The sequence below is a fragment of the Cupressus sempervirens genome, chromosome 1 (assembly GCF_028749045.1).
Source record: "Cupressus sempervirens isolate cs-2001-9-10 chromosome 1, ASM2874904v1, whole genome shotgun sequence".
In the NCBI taxonomy this organism is placed as follows: Eukaryota; Viridiplantae; Streptophyta; class Pinopsida; order Cupressales; family Cupressaceae; genus Cupressus; species Cupressus sempervirens.
The window spans coordinates 12,133,928-12,152,553 of NC_143118.1; the positions used below are offsets into that span (position 1 = coordinate 12,133,928).

The following is an 18,626-nucleotide window of genomic DNA, read 5'->3' on the forward strand; positions in this document are numbered from 1 at the left end:
AGTTTGCACGTATGGTGTCATTTGTGCACCATTTAATCGATAGTTTGAATTTTTTTTGGGTCAACTGGTAAACCCATTTTTGGGTTTGCAAAAAGGCTAGCCAAATCATCTTTCCTTATGTTGAGGGCCACAACCTCATCATAATCCAAACCATCACCAAACATCTTGTGCATTTCATCACGCTAATGAAGAGTGACATTTTGTTGGTTTGTAAGGGTTTCAATGTTATCCACTATGGTGTTTAACGTGGATAACATAGGAGCCAATGCGGGTACATTATTATATGTTCTATGCAAACCTCTCAACTCTGTGAGATTTTCATTTATCAAATCCTCGATTCAAGGAGAGTTTTGGGGGGGTAGAGGATCATTTGGTGGGGTGTTACGAGGAATATTATTCCCTGCCTCAGTGTCATCATTCTGATCAGTCATTCCTATTGAATTGCAAAACGTAATATATATTTTTTAAAAACCTTAATTTTAACCTTTTTTTTCAAAAAAACCCTAGATTCAACTAAAACAAACAAAATCATCCTAAAATCTATTGAATTTAAGTTAAAAATTAGTTGGAAAAAAAAAACCTTAATATCTAATATCTGATATTCGATCGTATATCCGATTGCCCTTGCTAAAAACTAGCCCCAAATAACATAATAATGGGCCCGTGGGTCTATGTTTTTTATTTTATGTTGTGCGCAGGTATCGGATATCCGATATGCAATATTATATATAAATGCTAACATATAATATCTTACATTTTTATTATTATATTATATTTTATATATAATATATTACATTATATTATATTTTATATTATATTATATTATATTTAATATTTTTTTTTTTTATATTTTATATATATTATATTACATTACTAAATATTATAATATAAAATATTATAATTTTTTTTTTATTATTATTATATTATATTTTATATATATTATATTACAATACTATATATTATAATATTGAATATTATATTATATTATTATAATATAATATTATTAGTATAGTATAATTATTATTATTATTATTATTATATTATATTAAATAATATATTATACTATTATAATATAATATTTTTATATTATTATAATATAATATTATTATTATATTATAGTATAATAATTATAATAATTATATCCGATATGAGATCGGATATCCGATAAGACTCGGCCTTAACCTCTAGGTTTGGTACCTAGATAGGTGAAAAAAAGTCAGAGCGAATTTTGAAGCACTTTTAAACGTCTTCAAACTCTACTTTTTTCACATTGCCACTTTTTGGCACACCATGATCCTGCACATACCCTAATAGAATAATCCTAAGATATTTGAATAGTCAAATAATTAATTTTATATATGTAATAGATTATAAAAATATATGTTCTATTTTTATCAGAGTCCTCTAAAAGCACAACTAACTTTTGTTTACTTCTTCTTAGATTCAACAAACCGTGTCATACAACTTTTTCAATGCACAACACATTTTTCCAAGTAAGAATATTCTATTTTCCCCATAGTTAATATAAATGGTGAATGTTATTGATGTTGATAGTTATACAAATAAAACTAATGGAATCATAGATCATATTGATATTGTATTAGCAAATGAGAACTTGTTTAGACTAAGCCCATTTCATTATGTTGTTGGAGATTTCCTATTTGATAGTCTTGAAGTTTTGCTGCATTTCAATTTCACATCTTCACAATTATGAAATGGTGTAATTGATTACTTCATGTCATTAGTACTTACAAAGGATATAGATGTTTTAAAATCATCTCAATATGAATTACACCCAAGTATTAGGTAAGTGCACCAAGTTGTGGTGCCAAAAGGGGGTATAAGTGGACACCTTTTTTTTGAAATCAATGATTTTTGAACTTCAACAAGAATTTGAAGATAGTTACACTCAAAATTTTAAGATATGACAAAAGCAAAAGTAGTAGTCCTTTGAATCTAGTTTCTAAACTACTAATTTTTTTCAAAATGGTTTAGTTTTAGGTCCTCAAAAAAGGGGCCCATAGAAAGTGGTACTATTTATTCCAAAAAAATATAACATAGTACAAAGTGTGGCCCCCCTAAAATTTTAACTTTTTTTAAAAAAAAATTTAATCGCTCTAGTCAAAAGTTACCTAACACTATATAGTTTATCCCAAATTTTTTGGGTAATTTTATAATGTGTATTTTTCTTAATGAATTTTTTAGTTAGACACATCCCAAAAATGTGAAATATCTATGTGCTACCCCTAAAAATGATTAGAAACTAATCTAAAATCAAAATTTCTTTTTTTAAAGTGTGTAGAATGGAGTCTAGTTTCTAAAAAACTAAGGTGTTGCAAAATTTGATAAATGAGCTAAAATCTACAGCCGAATTAGTACATGTTGGTTTTTGACAAAAAATGGACATACATTCAAAAGAAATTATAGATGAAAGGCTTGAAATAACTCAAATAAAAAATAAATTATATGGTTATATAGCTAACACAGAGACCTACAATGTCATGTAACCTAATTTTATCAATGCTCAACCACGAGGAAACTTGAAGGAGAGCACACAAGAAAAATTAATCATTTTTTGTATGTATGCAGAAAAACATGTCTCAAGCTAGTTTATAGATTCCAAACCTTTGGGTTGGATCCCCAAGACAAAACCAAGCCTTAGACTTGGTAGAATGCAAAGCTTTGAATAGCATGTGCATGCTATAGTGCACACATACTATTTAAATCTTTTTAAATTTGAGTCTTAATAGCACGTATGTGCTTTAGTGTGCACACACTATTGAGACCTAAATAGTGCATAGAGAGGGAGGGAGGAGAGAGAGAGAGAGAGAGAGAGAGAGAGAGAGAGAGAGAGAGAGTAGGGGATGGGAGAGGGGAGAGAGAGAGAGAGAGAGTAGGGGATGGGAGAGAGAGTAGGGGTGGCAGAGAGAGAGTACAGGATGGGAGAGACAGATTGAGAGTAGGGGATGGGGAGAGAGAGTAGGCGGTGGGAGACGAAGTGGGAGAGGGAGAGCGAGAGAGAGAGAGAAGAGGATGGGAGTGTGTGTGTGTGTGAGACAGAGAGTAGGGGATGGGAGAGGGGAGAGAGAGAGGGGGGATGGGAGTGTGTGTGTGTGTGTGTGAAAGAGGGAGAGTAGGGGATGGGAGAGGGGACACAAAGAGAGTAGCCTGAGAGAGAGAGAGAGAGAGAGAGAGAGAGAGAGAGAGTAGGCAGTGGGAGAGGGAGAGAAAGAGGGGGGGATGGGAGTGTGTGTAAGAGAGAAAGTAGGGCATGAGAGAGAGTAGGTGGTGGAACAGGGACTAGGAGAGGGAGAGAGAGGTGGGGATGGGAGTGTGTGTGAGAGATCTAGAGAGTAGGGGATGGGAGAGAGAGAGGGGGGGATGGGAGTGTGCCTGTGAAAGAGAGAGAGAGAGTGGGGGATGGGAGAGAGAGAGAGAGAGAGAGAGAGAGAGAGAGTAGGTGATGGGAGAGGGAGTGGGAGAGGGAGAGAGAGGGGGGATGGGAGTGTATGTAAGAGAGAGAGTAGGGGATGGGAGAGAGAGAGTAGGGGGTGGCAGAGAGAGAGTACGGTATGGGAGAGAGAGAGAGAGAGAGAGAGTGAGAGTAGGGGATGGGAGAGAGTGTGAGAGTGAGAGAGAGAGTAAGGGGTAGTGATAATACTTTACTCTAAGAAACCTAGCCATTCTTTATTTTTAAAATGTCAATTCCTTATTTTTTTATAGGTTATGTGGCCTCATGATAAGACATGGATTTTCTAAAAGCCACTACTTCTCATGCTCTTAATCTAACTGATCATTCATCCATACCTATGGTTTAGTAATTTAGTTTCATCATTGTCTAATATTATTTACTTTATTATAGTAAATGTATATTAATCTATGATAATTTATATATTGATAAAAAATAGTTAGTCCATATTTTTTTAACATATGAATTATCTATTCATTAAATATACGATATATAATTTTCATTATTTATTTGTAAATTTTTATTGTATTGATTCATATTATTATTAAATATGTTTAGATAAAGAATTAAATAGAATACATTTAAATATATTTATATTAATCATTTGCCAATATAGGGTTATTTGTACATGAAGTGCTTAAAATGTTACATCATTTGTCACCATCTTTAGTTTGCAGTTAGGAAAACTCGATTCCCTAATGGTTGGGTACAAAATAACCATGTCAATTGTGTCTAGAAACTTTTACTAGAAGTAAGCCTTGGCCAAAAGACTGACTTGTTAAGGGAAGAACACAAAAATACAGTACAATTTCAGTGAAAAGTTGAAGCAAAAACACAAGGCATTTGCATGTTTTCATTTGAAGCATAGAGTAAAGTTGTGTTCTTCATATCGAGAACATAATATAGAAATGTGTGTTCTATATAGAATTAATTGTATTTGTATTTATTAATTTTCTATAAATTTGTTGAAATGCATAGAGTATTGGTCTTTTTATTCATGCTTATAATTATTTTTTTGCATTGTACTTGTTTAGGAGCTACTTATTAGAATCCCTTGTGCAATTTTGGCAAGAGGGATCAAAATTACACAATATTTGTGAGGAAAAAATGGTGGGTTTTAAATATTTGTATCCATAATTTATAAATCTATGATTTATTTTGTCTATTAGATTGTATAAATGTGACATGGTTGTGAGTTTGGACTTAGTTGAAAGGAAAATTTATAAGAGTCATGGTTAAACATTTTACAGTTTGTCAATATTTGTGAAAATAACTATTGCTTAGTAGATTTAGGTAGAAAAAACACATATTTTACTTTTATATCAGTTAACAAATTAAGGTTTTGAAAGTGTTAGGTTGTAGATGTAATATGAGCACAAAAAATTGTAGTTGTAGGCATTGGGTGTCCATGAGAAAAACAAGCAGTTTGGTCTTGAACCTCTGGGGCTTAATTAGTCCTTCAACTTCTCTTGCACAAATACACAAAGTCAGCAAAAAAATTGTCAAAAAGAGAGAACAATTTCCACATTTACACCAATGACATGAGTTACATCAATGGAGAAAATACTAAACAGTTCACGGACTTGCACTTGCATATTCCCTTTTTGACTATCTTCAAATAACAATTATTCTTTTTTTATTTTATTCAATATTACATATTATATGATATGATTACTGTGTCCCCTATGATCAGCCAACCTTAATCCATAGACAAACCTTGTTATGTCTATTTTATGGAACAAACTTTTTTTTGCTCACACATGATTCTATTTATTTGAAATTGATTTAGTCCCTATCACCTCGGGACAGGGCCATCTAGGGGAAAAAGTGTCATCCTTTATGGCCCTTGTAGTTACAAATCTATTGGAATTTGGAGAGCATGTTATGATAGTTGACGACCCAAATAAGTAGGTTATGTAAATTCCAGTTTCTCCATATCTTGCAACCAAGAAAAGAAAACTATAAGAAGTTATAAAATTAAGTGAAATCAGTTAGAGGAAAAAATATTTAAAAGTGTTTCATCACTTGGTGTGTTAGTTAAGTGGTAGTGGTGTTTTTATGTTCACTAAAGTTCACTTCTTCTAAATCATTGTGATCATAAGATTGTGCATCTATTGATCTAATGCTCTTGGAATTTGAGCTTCAACTTTATTAAATGGAGATGAGGTCCTTGGTTCATCACCTCAACATTTAATAGCCCTAGATAAAAAAATGTTGACATGTTACGTCAGCATGACCAATACCTTAAAACTTTACCATACGCTTGAAAGAATAAAATATCTAAAGAAGAGAAACAAAGAAAGATCTAAAGAAGAAGAAAAGAAAGATATAAGAGATTAGATAATTACTTGATTCTTATCTTCCAAATGAAATCATCCAGCTTTGAGGTGAACTTGAAACACCATAAGAAGTTGAGTAGCTCTCTAGTGATAGGGCATCCCATGTGACCAGGAGGAAGCTTTCTAGCAGCTTTAGATGTTGAATATGGGTGACAATATTTCCATTCATTCAAGGATCTCAACACCCATATGAATAGTGGAAACAATCCTATTGCAAATCATACCAACCACGTTGTCTCCATTGATGCTTCCCTATATTTCTATCTCTATAGCTTTTAAGGCTCAATATGATTTCTCTCTTTCTCTGATCTTTTATATTGTAGCAAAAAGTCTTGTTTATAATGTCATTCATGCATTTTTCATTTATGAAATTGGACCTAGCTTTTACAAATTCCGTACTAGTCATTGTATGGCAAATGCAAGACTCATAAAATAGTTGAAGCATAAGACAATGAAAGACAAATCTATCAACTAGTGCATGGAGAAATTCACCGTATATTAAATATTTGCACAATTTTAAATTAGTAATAGATTAGTCATTTGGTTTTCTCTTTTGTTTCCTAACGAACATGTTTTTTTTCCCATTTGATTCCATTTATCTAGAAATAGTTACGGGGACAATGATATTGTCATTGCATTTGAAATAAATTCAATGTAGTCTATTATTTTCCTTAGAAAAGTATTGTACATCCTATTTATATAAATTAATTTATGTAAATAATTCAAAATTATAAACTATAAGGGAGAGGACCCAATTACACATTCTAATGGTTCTAATAGTATATGATCTATTAACATCTATACTTGTTAATGTAATACCTTAGACTTGTTGCTTTAATTTCCAATATTTTTCACAACATTACACCAATAGTTATGACTTTAAAGTTGTTATTGTTGATGATGACTGCCCTTAATTCAATGACATGTATCCTTTATTCAAAATACACAGAAAAAATTTGTTATAGCTATGACTAACATAAATGATCAACAAGTTTAAATGATGTAATTTAAAGATATTTCTACATTTCAATTTTAGATGTTGGATGACTTAATGAAATAGTGCAAACATCTCTATCATTCAAAGCTTAATTTATTTTATAAACAAAACAAAAACAAAAAACCTACGAATATTGAAAAAAAAGCTAAGATCGGTACCTACCAGAGCTTGAATATTCATAAGACTATGGATTGACATACTATATTTTTATAATATTGTATCTATGACATTTTTTGTTACTATTAAATTGCAAAAGTTTATTGAAGTAATATATTGTATCTTATTTCAATATATAAACATGAACTATTTTAGAAAGTTTATTATAAGACAAAATTTTATTTTTAATATTTTAAAATAATAAAATATAAGTTATTAGGTAACAGTCTACAATACAATGGTAACTTGTGAGCCTCTCATGTAGGAGGTCTTGGATTCGAATATAATTGAATTCAACACATAAAAAAATAATTACTAACAACAAATCATAAATAACTAATTTAGACTAGAAAGTTTGATATTCCTTATTAATAATTATTAATTAAATAACACTCAATATTAATTAAGTAACACATATTTTTATTATATATTTAATTTTTTCTACAACTTTTTATAAATATTACTATTATATTTTTTTCCTAATTTTAAATCCTTGACCAAACCCCTAAAAAGCTTAAGTTAAACAAAAGTGGGTGTCATACAAATTACCATTTATATTAAACTTCAATGCATATTAAAAATTATTTCACTAAGGTAGAGCATGAAACTAAAATTTGAAAATTGAATGTGTTAATTTTGTATACGTCTTGATGTCTATGCCGGCATCAAAACGACATTTTAAAATTAAATTTAAATTTCAAATACAGTTTATAATTTATTTTTATTTTATTTATTAAAATTGAAAACTTTCAAATCTTGAGTCTTCCTTTCCCGTTAAAAACCACGTTACTAAAGTAGTCAAACAGAGTGCTCAGATGTTGAAAATCCTCTTTCGTCAAGAAATGGGATTAAATAGTTTACTATATTAGTCCTGCAAATGAATTTCTTAATTGGAAATCTGGGTTTTCTCCTCCTCCAAAACCCGCCATCATCAGCATCAAAATCTAAACATTTTTTTTAAACCAGAGCTCGAGCTTTGAGAGAGGGCAAAAGAAAAAATGGCGCACCGCTTCTCTCATCGTCTCTTTGTACTGTTTCTCCTCTGTCTCTCCTCCGCCCAGCAGAGCCATGGATTGGAGACCCTGACCCCAAAATCATCGCTCTCACCAGAACAGAACGAAACCGTGCTACTCTCTCCCGACGGAACATTTTCCGCCGGCTTCTACTCTGTCGGAGAAAACGCCTACGCCTTTGCAATCTGGTATTCCCGGATCCCCAAACCCCAAACGGTGGTCTGGATGGCCAACAGAGACAATCCGGTGAACGGAAAAAAATCATTCCTCCTCCTCAAGAAGAACGGCGACCTGATTCTGAACGACGCCGGCGGGAGGATAGCATGGAGGAGCGAGACCAAGGGGCAGCCCGTGAACGAACTCGCGCTTCTTAACACCGGGAATCTGGTGCTCCGCGGCAGGAACGAGAAGATATTCTGGCAGAGCTTCGACTCTCCGACCGATACTCTCCTCCCCGGGCAGCCCATCACGAAGACCGCACCGCTGATGTCGCGAATGGGGTCGTCGAGCTTCAAATCGGGCTACTTCTCGTTCCTCTTCAACAAAAACAACTATCTTGCTCTCGTTTACCAGGGCTCCAACATCACCGCCACGTACTGGCCTTCCCCCTGGCTCGACGCCTTCGACAACGGCAGAACCACTTACAACATTTCTCGGCTCGCCGTTCTCGACCACTCCGGCGGCTTCACCTCCAGCGATCAGTTCGCTTTCAACGCCTCCGACTACGGCCAACGAAGGACTCTCAGAAGACTCACCTTGGACGTCGACGGGAATCTGAGATTGTACAGTCTGGTGGATGCCCGGAGGTGGGTGGTGACATGGGTTGCCATGGCGGAGCAGTGCAGAGTGCAGGGACTCTGCGGGCCAAACGGGGTGTGCGTGTATTCGCCTCAGGCGGAGGTGCAGTGCGTGTGTCCGCCGGCTTTCGAGATGGTGGACTCTGGCGACTGGTTCAAGGGATGCAAGCCGTTGAAGGAGCTCTCTTGCGCCACCGTCCAGCTTCTCCGGCTTCCTTACACGGATTACTACGGCTTCGACAAGAGTGGCTACTCTGCAGGGTTGTCGTTCGACAAGTGCAGAGAGATCTGCATGGAGGATTGCTACTGCGTGGGCTTCGCGTATAGAGAGAGCGGCAGCGGGCAGTGTTTTCCAAAGTCTCTGCTCATCGGTGGGTACCAGAGCCCGGGGATCACCAACACGGTTTACGTCAAGGTTTCGGAGTCCGTGAGAGTCGTTAATGTTTCGTCTCTAGTATCGGGGAGCTCTCTGCAGTGTAGCTCCACCGTGAAAGTTGAGTTGCTGCCAGCGAATGTGAGCAAGTCGAAGAAGGACACGCGAAATGACGTGATCGTGCCGATGTTATCTGTCGTTTCGGCAATTGGGGCCGCGGAGATTGTTTGCGTTGTGTTGGGATTCTGGTTTCTGGCGACCGTGTCACGCAACGGTGATGCGTATGATAGAGAGAGCTACTTTGAGTTTCCGGGTGGGCTCAGGAGGTTTACTTTCGATCAGCTGAAGAGGGCGACTGGGAATTTTGGGGACATGGTGGGGAAGGGGGGATTCGGGAGCGTTTACAAGGGACTGCTTGAGAACAAAGCGGTGGCCGTGAAGAGACTGGAGGGGGTCGTTCAGGGGGAGGAGGAGTTCTGGGCGGAGATAAGTGCGATCGGGAGAGTGAATCACATGAATCTGGTCCGAATGATCGGGTACTGCGCGGAGGGGAAGAAGAGGCTCTTGGTCTACGAGTTCGTGGAGAATGGGTCTCTCGATCAGTATCTCTTCACTACAGGAAATCAGACTTCTCTCGATTGGAGTAAGAAATTCCAGGTCGCGGTCGGTACGGCGAGGGGTCTCGCTTACCTTCACGAGGAATGTCTGGAGTGGATTCTGCACTGCGACATCAAACCGCAGAACATTCTCCTGGACAAGGATTTTGTGCCCAAAGTTGCCGACTTTGGAATGGCGAAACTGGTGGACAGAGATCGGACCTTCGAGTTCTCCAGGATTCGAGGGACGCGCGGGTATCTGGCGCCCGAGTGGACTACGAATCTGCCCATCACGGCCAAGGCGGACGTCTACAGTTTCGGGATTCTTCTGCTGGAGTTGGTCAGCGGGCAGGAGGCTACGAAATTCAATGAGCCGGGGATGAATTTCGTGCAGTGGAATGTTGAGAATTATGTGAAGAAGGGCCGGGTGGAAAGTGTGGTGGATCCCAAGTTGAAGGGAGAAGCGGGCGGTGATGAGGAGGAGATGGAGATGGAGAATGTGTTGAAGACGGCGTTGCGTTGCGTAGAGCAGAAGATGGACAGGAGGCCTTCCATGAGCGAGGTCGTTCAGATGTTGACGACCTCCGTCGACGTGAAGATGAAGAACAGACGTAGTTCAGATCAGCATGAAGAGGATCCGATCAAGATGGAATACAGCCAGGTGGGCTTCGATTCAGAGTAATATTCTCTTCACCTCATCTCACGGAAACAAAGAGGTCGATAGAGGAATCGGGATTCATGGATGTCTGTCATTTTTCTATAGGGTTTTTCACTTCTTGTAGTGACTGGATTTCAATTTAGTGCCTCTGTTATAATGTGAATCATTTATTTTCTCTTCTCATATTTAAAGGAGAATAGAACTGCTGTACCATTAATAAAAACACGAGTCAGATGCCGACCGCTGATGAAACGACGTGCTTAAATTGTATGACAACGTACCATGAGAGGGACTTGTAAGAGACCGAATTGTTTAACAGGGGAGAGGCGGCCCCCAGAAAATTAATTAGTGAATTAGAGCGTTGATCATGATTATCTATATGACACAACGTCCGAGTATACAAAATGGATCAAACCAGACGGCGCTGAATCTTTCAAATATTAATATTACAATGTGAGGCCATTGTCTCTTGTGGAAGAATCTGCGACTTAGTACTTTAATTGCCAAAAATGACTCTTTTTAATACAGTTGTATCACTGTTAATCGAGGAAAACCCGGAGCGTATCATGACCCACCATCTTCAGTTTTGCATTAAACAAATCACCACGCATCCCTGCTTTTCTTCTCTTCTCTTCTACGAAGGCGATGACTGGATGAATAGTGGAGGATGTCCAATACCTTACCGTAAGCCATTCTGTTATCATTTATTTTGTTTGGCATAGCGATTATATTTCTAATGAGATCTATCATTGTGTGATATCGCTATTAGGATTTAATTGTGTGATTTTTGAGTCAAACTTATTGACCCATATTTCATGAGTAGTGATTCAATATGAATCCATTTCTCATTAGAATAAGTGGAACACTTAGCACTCATTGGATCTAGGTGATGCTCATAGGGTTGAAGCACTGGAACTTTTCGAGAGATCTATCATACCAAAATTACATATCGTCACTTTGAGTTCCTCAAGTCCTAGATCTTTTGCTTACATAAGCTCAACTTATCAACGTGGTACGTAGTGAGTAAAAATCTCATATGGTAAGTGGTTGTATCTAGCTCTATAGTGTGGGAGGATGCTGGCATAATGATTATATCCATGACAAGATCCATCTCCACCACCGGTACATGCTTTTCATGTGATGAAAAATCTATACCCTTTGCACACACATCTTTAATCCATAGAATATTTAATGTACATATAGTTTTAAGCCATTTTGTTTTGTTAAATGAATTGTCGTTCCTTCAACACATGTTCAATGGGTAGATTGAGTTGAGCTATCTTAGAATATATATATATATATATATATATATATATATATATATATATATATATATATATATATATCGGTAAACGATTGAAGCCTTTGATTATATTAATTAAATGAAAATAAATACAAAGGAGTGTCTCCATTCAAACGGGCACTGGTAGGAAAGAATGGAGAAGAAAACCTCTAGTTTATTATAAAATCACCGACATCAATCATATTCTACCTTTGATCTATTATAATTAAACCACTTCTGATGAATTCCTTATCCAAGAGAACCTCTCTAGCCAGAGTATTAGATCGATAGGCATCATTGCTTTCCTGAACTATATGTATCACATAAACCTTATTGATTTGCTTAAAGAATAGATTACTAAGAGGATATAGTTAGTACGCTTAATATGGATACTAAAAAATTGACCTCCCTAGTGGATAATGCAGAGCTTTGCAACTCGATTAAACTAAGAAATCATTCGTGCTAGATTAAAATTTACAAAATATAGAAAAAAATGGTCCTATCATTAATAAGTTCGAATAAAATTGAAACCTACTAAGACTAAATTTAATTTAGCTATGGAGACCACAGAGCAGATAAAGCAGGGCATTGTCAAATAGGATATCTTGGTTGAAGCCCAATGACCATAGATCTTATTGGGAAAGATTTTAAATTCCTTCAAGAAAGAAAGAAAGAACTTGTCTTAATTTGGGGAGAACTTATCCAAAAAATTGATGAATTACTATAATCAATATCCTGATTGCAGCCTCAAACAAAGCTTTTCTAGCTAGCAATGCTAGAGCCTTTGTTTATGGTAGGCAAAAAATGGATAGGACTACTATTCCAACTAAAATACTAAGATTTGTTAAACTCAAATTATCAGCAAATAATTAAACTTCAGAGATTAAGATTCATTTAGCAATTACTTGAAGTTGATCCCATTACCACCATTATACTAAAAGTAACAAACATCTTAGATTTTTATTGAAATAGAAGTAAACAACAGAACCTCACCATCAACAGAGGTCGAAAGGGCCAAAATCAAGAGACCGTATTCTTAAATTTATTTACCATATATATATATATATATATATGTGTGTGTGTGTGTGTGTGTTATTTACAATCTAAAAAGATACATGAGAAAGTAAAACCTTGAGAGTAAACTTGTTACAAAAAAGAACCCGACAGAAGGGTGAAACTAGCAGAAAATCCTTCCAAGCTATATAGTAGCTAGATACAAAAAGGAAGGAGAGAAAGAGAGAACAAACAAAAACTTGTTTAAACTAAAACCAAACTAAGCCAGAAACAAAGAACTAACAATCTGTTGTAGAGAGAAAAGGGAGTGAACAGGGTAACCCATACCTAACCTAGCAAAAGGAGACATAAAATAGCACATGAGAGCCAACCTACTTCTAATAAACCATGATGACCTCAGAGATGTCATTAGGTTTCTCTAGCTGGAAGAAAGGTGGGAATTCAAACTCAGTCTTCCCCCTGCTAGTCTTTTTAGCATTTGGAGTGCAGAATTTCAAGGCCTCAATGTTATCTTGAGCCATGCTTGGATGGATGTAGGCATTAAAAATATTAAGGTAGTTCCTCAACCATTCTTTTTTGTCATCTTCAATAATCCCTCTCCACCTGAGGAGGAACTGTATATTGGCCTCCATTCATGGCCATTCTTTGTAGAAGGTTCTCGCAAATGACTAGAGCAAGGCATCGATAAGCTACCTCCAATTTTGAACTACCCAGTGAGAGTGACATGTAATTTTCTAGGAAGGGGATCCTGCATTTATCATCAATGTTATGGATGACTTCTTCCAATCCCTTTCGCCAAACTGGTTCAAAGATGTTGCAACAAAGCCTGATCATGGCCCACGGTTCTACCTTGGCTCTGGCCAAACAACCGATAAAAGCCCCAATAATATCGTTGTTGGTCTACCATGTATAACTATAGTTGAATGAACCTTCACCAATTAGACCTTCACAATATAATCTGATCTAATTGCATGCATGAAAGACTGGAAGCATTAAAACATTCATAACACTTGACACAATATTTGGTAACCCACAAACCTTCCAAATAAGAAGTACAAATGGGGTAGTGATGATACCCACAAGATTTAGTATTGTAGTATAAAGTTAGCTTGTTAAAGCTTACAATTGATCACTTTTGGTGCTCTACCCTATTAGGAGCAATAACGACTATTAGATCCACCTTGTGAAAGGATTTACAACATATAATGAAGTATGCACTCAATTCAGAGATTTGGAAAGAATTGTTAAGTCCACCTTGTTAAAGGATTTGATTGATGCACCTATTAGGATGAATTAGTGTCTAATCTCTAATCTACAACTTGGTTTCCTGAATGAGATTCCTTTGAAATATAATGATCACCTTGTTGTGATAGATAAGACTCTACTTTTCCTTATACTAATTGTAGCCTTCTTCTAATTTTCACTCATGTTTCTTCTTGCTTGTTACACTTTGATATATTGGATATTATAAGATGTATTACATATATACCAATCCAATAAATTACCTTATGGAGTCAGCTACAATACCAAATTTAGTAATCTTCATTAAGTCAACTCACTACTGGAACTCGAGTTTAGACGACCACTTAGGTGATATTCTAACACTCGACAACACTTTCAACTTGGCAAGCTCTGGCATTCGTTTAACATTGATGATCGGTCCACATTGATCACTTTGGAGAAGTTCAAACTTGGTTAGCACTTGGTGACTTGGTGAATACTGAAGAGCTCAGTAGACACTGAAGGACTCAGTTTACATAGCAGAGCTTGGTCAACACTACCTTCATTCTGCTTTGTTAAGACTACCAGCTCGGTAAATGTTGATAAGCTTTGTTAACACTACATAGCTCGATTAACATTACTTCCTCCATGATTTTCATTGATGAGCTCGGTAGACTCTGCTAAGCTTGGCAGACACTACTATCTATATGAGAAGCTTGGTAGCAAATGTAGAGATCGGTACCAATGTAGACAATCAATCTGATTAAGTGTTCAGTCACTAGCAACAAATTATTTGACCATAAGGTCAACAATATCAAATATTCTCCCATATTTTGGCTCATACATGTTTTACATTTTTTGAAGTCTATTGTATTTCATTTTAAGATTTTGGAGTTGTAATGACAAAAAGGGATGATCAGCACCCAGGTCTCTGTCCTCAAGAATGACACTGGCTATATGTAGAGAAGCATGGACACCTTTAAACTCCTTCATGGTTGCCTTCAAATTGCCAATGTGAACAAGCTTTATGACTCCATAGGGAGGCAAAGAAATAATATCATCTAAGTCAGACTGCTTTGAAGAAAGAAAAACTCTCAACAAAGCTAGTTTTGTCCCCAATCAACATCTTTCTCCAACTTATCATAACAATAATAATATTATTAATCATTTTGGTATTTACCTATTTTGGAATTATTTCTATATGAAATTCCTTATGTGGAAACCTTGATGAAGGGCTATGTGATTTGTGGTTTGGAATATTTTTGTGAAAATATTTTATTTTTTTTTAGGAAAAAGTGGCAAGCCACTATAAGATTTTATTAATTCTGATTCAACGAGGTCAACTGGGAAAGAATCAATAAAGAAAATCCAGCATCGTCCCTAATATATACATAGATTTATATAGTTTAAGCAAATAATTACAAGGGGTGTATCAACTACCACCCAACGATGAACTAGAGAATGCCTAGGCATTGATTTCTTTGGACTTTTCCGAGCAATATCTTCATGACAAGCTTATCCTAGCAATTATGCTCTAATACCAACTGACGCAAGCAAGGAGACAAATAACTACGGCCAAAGGCACACCCAGCTATCCAAACCACCCTGCAAGAGTTAACACAGCGAAAAGCACAACACAAACACAACACCAAGGAGAGAGAACAAGATATCTTTTATTAACTCATCAAATATTCACCATACATGCCCAGCTGTAAGGCCTTCTAGGTTATGGCCAATTACAAAATACATTCACATTCAACGATCCAACTGCAAATTCACACTTTCAATTCTGCTCTCTCTAATCTTCTTCCCCAATCTACTTAACTCTAAGCCTAAACACTCTATTTATACTTGCCAAAACGGCTTACAGAACATTCTAGAACATTACATAATAGAAAGGCTAACACAAGATCCTATCATTAAATTCATGATCAAAATTAAATATGCAGGTTGACTCCCACTAAGAACCAAAAATAGACAACTCGGCACCCACTGGGAAATTGGCACTCGGCATCAACTAGAAACTGGCACTTGGCATCACTCGGCATCCACTAGAAACTGGCAACTCGGCACATGAAGGAATGCTCGGCACATGAAGAAACACTCGACACCAACTATAGGATGAACAAAATGAGTAGGATAACAAGGCAACCCAGGATGCTCCTGCATCAGACAACCAAGGTTGAAAGAAATGATTCTCCTGAATCATTGAGATGTCCCAACTTGAGCTGAATCCAACTCAAACTAAGAAATCCATGAAGCATCTTTAATAGGTTTGTTCTTCCACTTCACCAAATATTCATAGTAATCTTTTCCTCTTGTACTCTTGCCAACTCTCTGATCCAATATCTGTTCAACTTCATCAATCTGTTTCTTAGGATAATCATCTGGTATAACAACTTCATCCTCTGACTCGTGATACTCATACAAATCAGCAATATTAAATATACGAGATATATCCATGCCATCAAGTAACTCAACTTCATATGCATTACCACTGTCAAACTTCTTGAGGATCTTACAAGGTCCAAATTTCTTCATCTTAAGCTTGCTATATGTTCCAACTGGGAATCTTCCTTTCTTTAGATGAACCATCACCTCATCACCAACTTGAAAATCATGGTGTCTTCTAGACTTATCAGCATTCTCCTTATACTTCTAATTGCTTTATTTCAACCTCAACTTCACTTCCTTAATCAAGGACTCCATAAAATCAGCAAATTCTTCTCCTACAGCCTTTTCTTTTCTTCACCAACAACATCTCTCAAATCTAATATACCTCTAGGATGCATTCCGGTAACAATCTCAAAAGGTGTCTTCCCTGTACTCCTATTCACATAATTATTATATGCAAATTCAGCTTGTGCTAATACCATCTCCCAATTACTTGGCTTATCCCAACTAAACATCTCAGCAAATTTCTCAAGCTTCTATTCATAACCTCTATTCGTCCATCTGTTTGTGGATGGAATGTAGAACTAAACTTCAATTCAGTACCCATCTTCTTCCACAAAGTCTTCCAAAAATAGCCAACAAACTTATTGTCTCTATCTAAAATAATGCTTCTTGGTAATTCATGCAATCTCACAATCTCTTTAAAGAAAAGTTCAGCAACATGCTTAGCATCTAATGTCTTCTTACATGGTATAAAATGAACCATCTTAGAAAATCTATCCACTACAACAAATATAGAATCATACCCCTTCACTGCTTTAAGCAATCCAAGAACAAAATCCATACTGATGTCGGTCCAAGGTTTCTCAGGAACAATAATAGCTGTATACAAACCAGTATTTTGACTCACTCCCTTTGCAACTTGAAAAACTCCACAATTCTTTACAAATTTTTGAACATCCTTATACATTTGTGGTCAATAATATTTCTCTTTTAGCAAACTCAATGTCTTATCAATTCCAAAATATCCAGCTAATCCACCACTATGTTTTTCCTTAATCAAATTCAACCTCATAGGACTTCTAGGAATACACAACTAAATACCTTTGAACAACATACTTACTTGAATGAAATACTCATCATACTTACTTATGTGATCTGTCAGATTTGGTGCTCTGCACTCTCTCCGTGCCTCAGAAAAATCAGGATCAACATCATACAATTATTTCATCTCATCAAAACCAAGAACTTCAATCTTCATTTCAGTCAACAAAGAACATCTTCTACTCAATGCATCAACAACTTTTTTAGTAACTCCACTCTTATGCTTGATCACAAATGTAAAACTCTGCAAATACTCAACCCACTTCATATGTCTAAGGAGCTTGGCATGGTCTATGCAGCTTGGCATGGTCTTCAGAGCTTGGCATGGTCCTTGTTTTCTCGGCATGATCTTTGGAGCTTGGCATGGTCTATGGAGCTCGGCATGGTCTTTAGTTGTTCGACATGGCCTGAGAATTTGGTGTCTATTTCAGGCTATATAACTAATTTTTCACAATGAGTTAAAGGATGAAACTTTCAGATATTGAAGAGAGCTTAGACTTCTTCCTATGGTTCGAAGCTCGAGTTCTAATTCATTCAGAGCTAGGAGATATTGCAATTTTACTAAGACATCAATTTTGGGAATTTAATTGTTGTAGGAGGCCGACTTTGGCATTTAATTTATGTATTTGCATTTAATTTGTGTTTTGGGCTGACTTGTGGCTTATATTGGTATAATTAGGGGTTGTGGGGAAGTCTTTAGTCATTATTCATTCACTCAGAAGAGGAGTGGGTGTGGGAAGTAGCTGAAGAGCGAGTTTTCCTGAGTCTATGAATAGAGCACCAAATGTGAGCCAATTTACACTTGGATGAAGTTGGAGCAGAGCTAGTAGCTATGGCTTGGAAAATAAGGAGATAGCTTGGTGGGCTTGTGAGCACAAGTTGAGATCTTCTTGTGGCTTTCTACTAGAGTGTGGATTTGGACTAGCTAGGGTTTGGGATTGGATCTTGAGGGATCTTGCAGAACTATTACTTGCTTTGTATTTGGCCGTAGGTGTTATTTTTATTTTTTATTTTTTTCAATAAGTATGACTCAAAAATAGTTGTCAATCTACCCAACATATGTTCTATTATAGTTGATTATAGTCAATTGAGTGTTCAAATCCACATTATTTATTTTCAACTTTGACTGACCCACTCATGATGAATCTTAAAAAGGAAATATTTCCTATTCAAATATATTTCAAATATAAACTACACACACACACACACATAC

General features: G+C 36.2%; 1 protein-coding gene across 1 annotated transcript; it reads left to right on the plus strand.

The window, feature by feature from the left end:
• The first annotated feature begins 7,959 nt into the window (after nt 1-7,959).
• LOC149575912 (putative receptor protein kinase ZmPK1) lies at nt 7,960-10,581 on the plus strand. Its single transcript, XM_089816050.1, has one exon. It carries the CDS (start codon nt 7,960-7,962, stop codon nt 10,420-10,422), a length of 2,463 nt encoding a protein of 820 aa, XP_089672176.1. The 3' UTR covers nt 10,423-10,581.
• The last annotated feature ends 8,045 nt before the right edge of the window (nt 10,582-18,626 follow it).

Coding starts and splice junctions, on each gene's coding strand:
- LOC149575912 (XM_089816050.1), top strand. CDS start 7,960: ATGGCGCACCGCTTCTCTCATCGTCTCTTTGTACTGTTTCTCCTCTGT.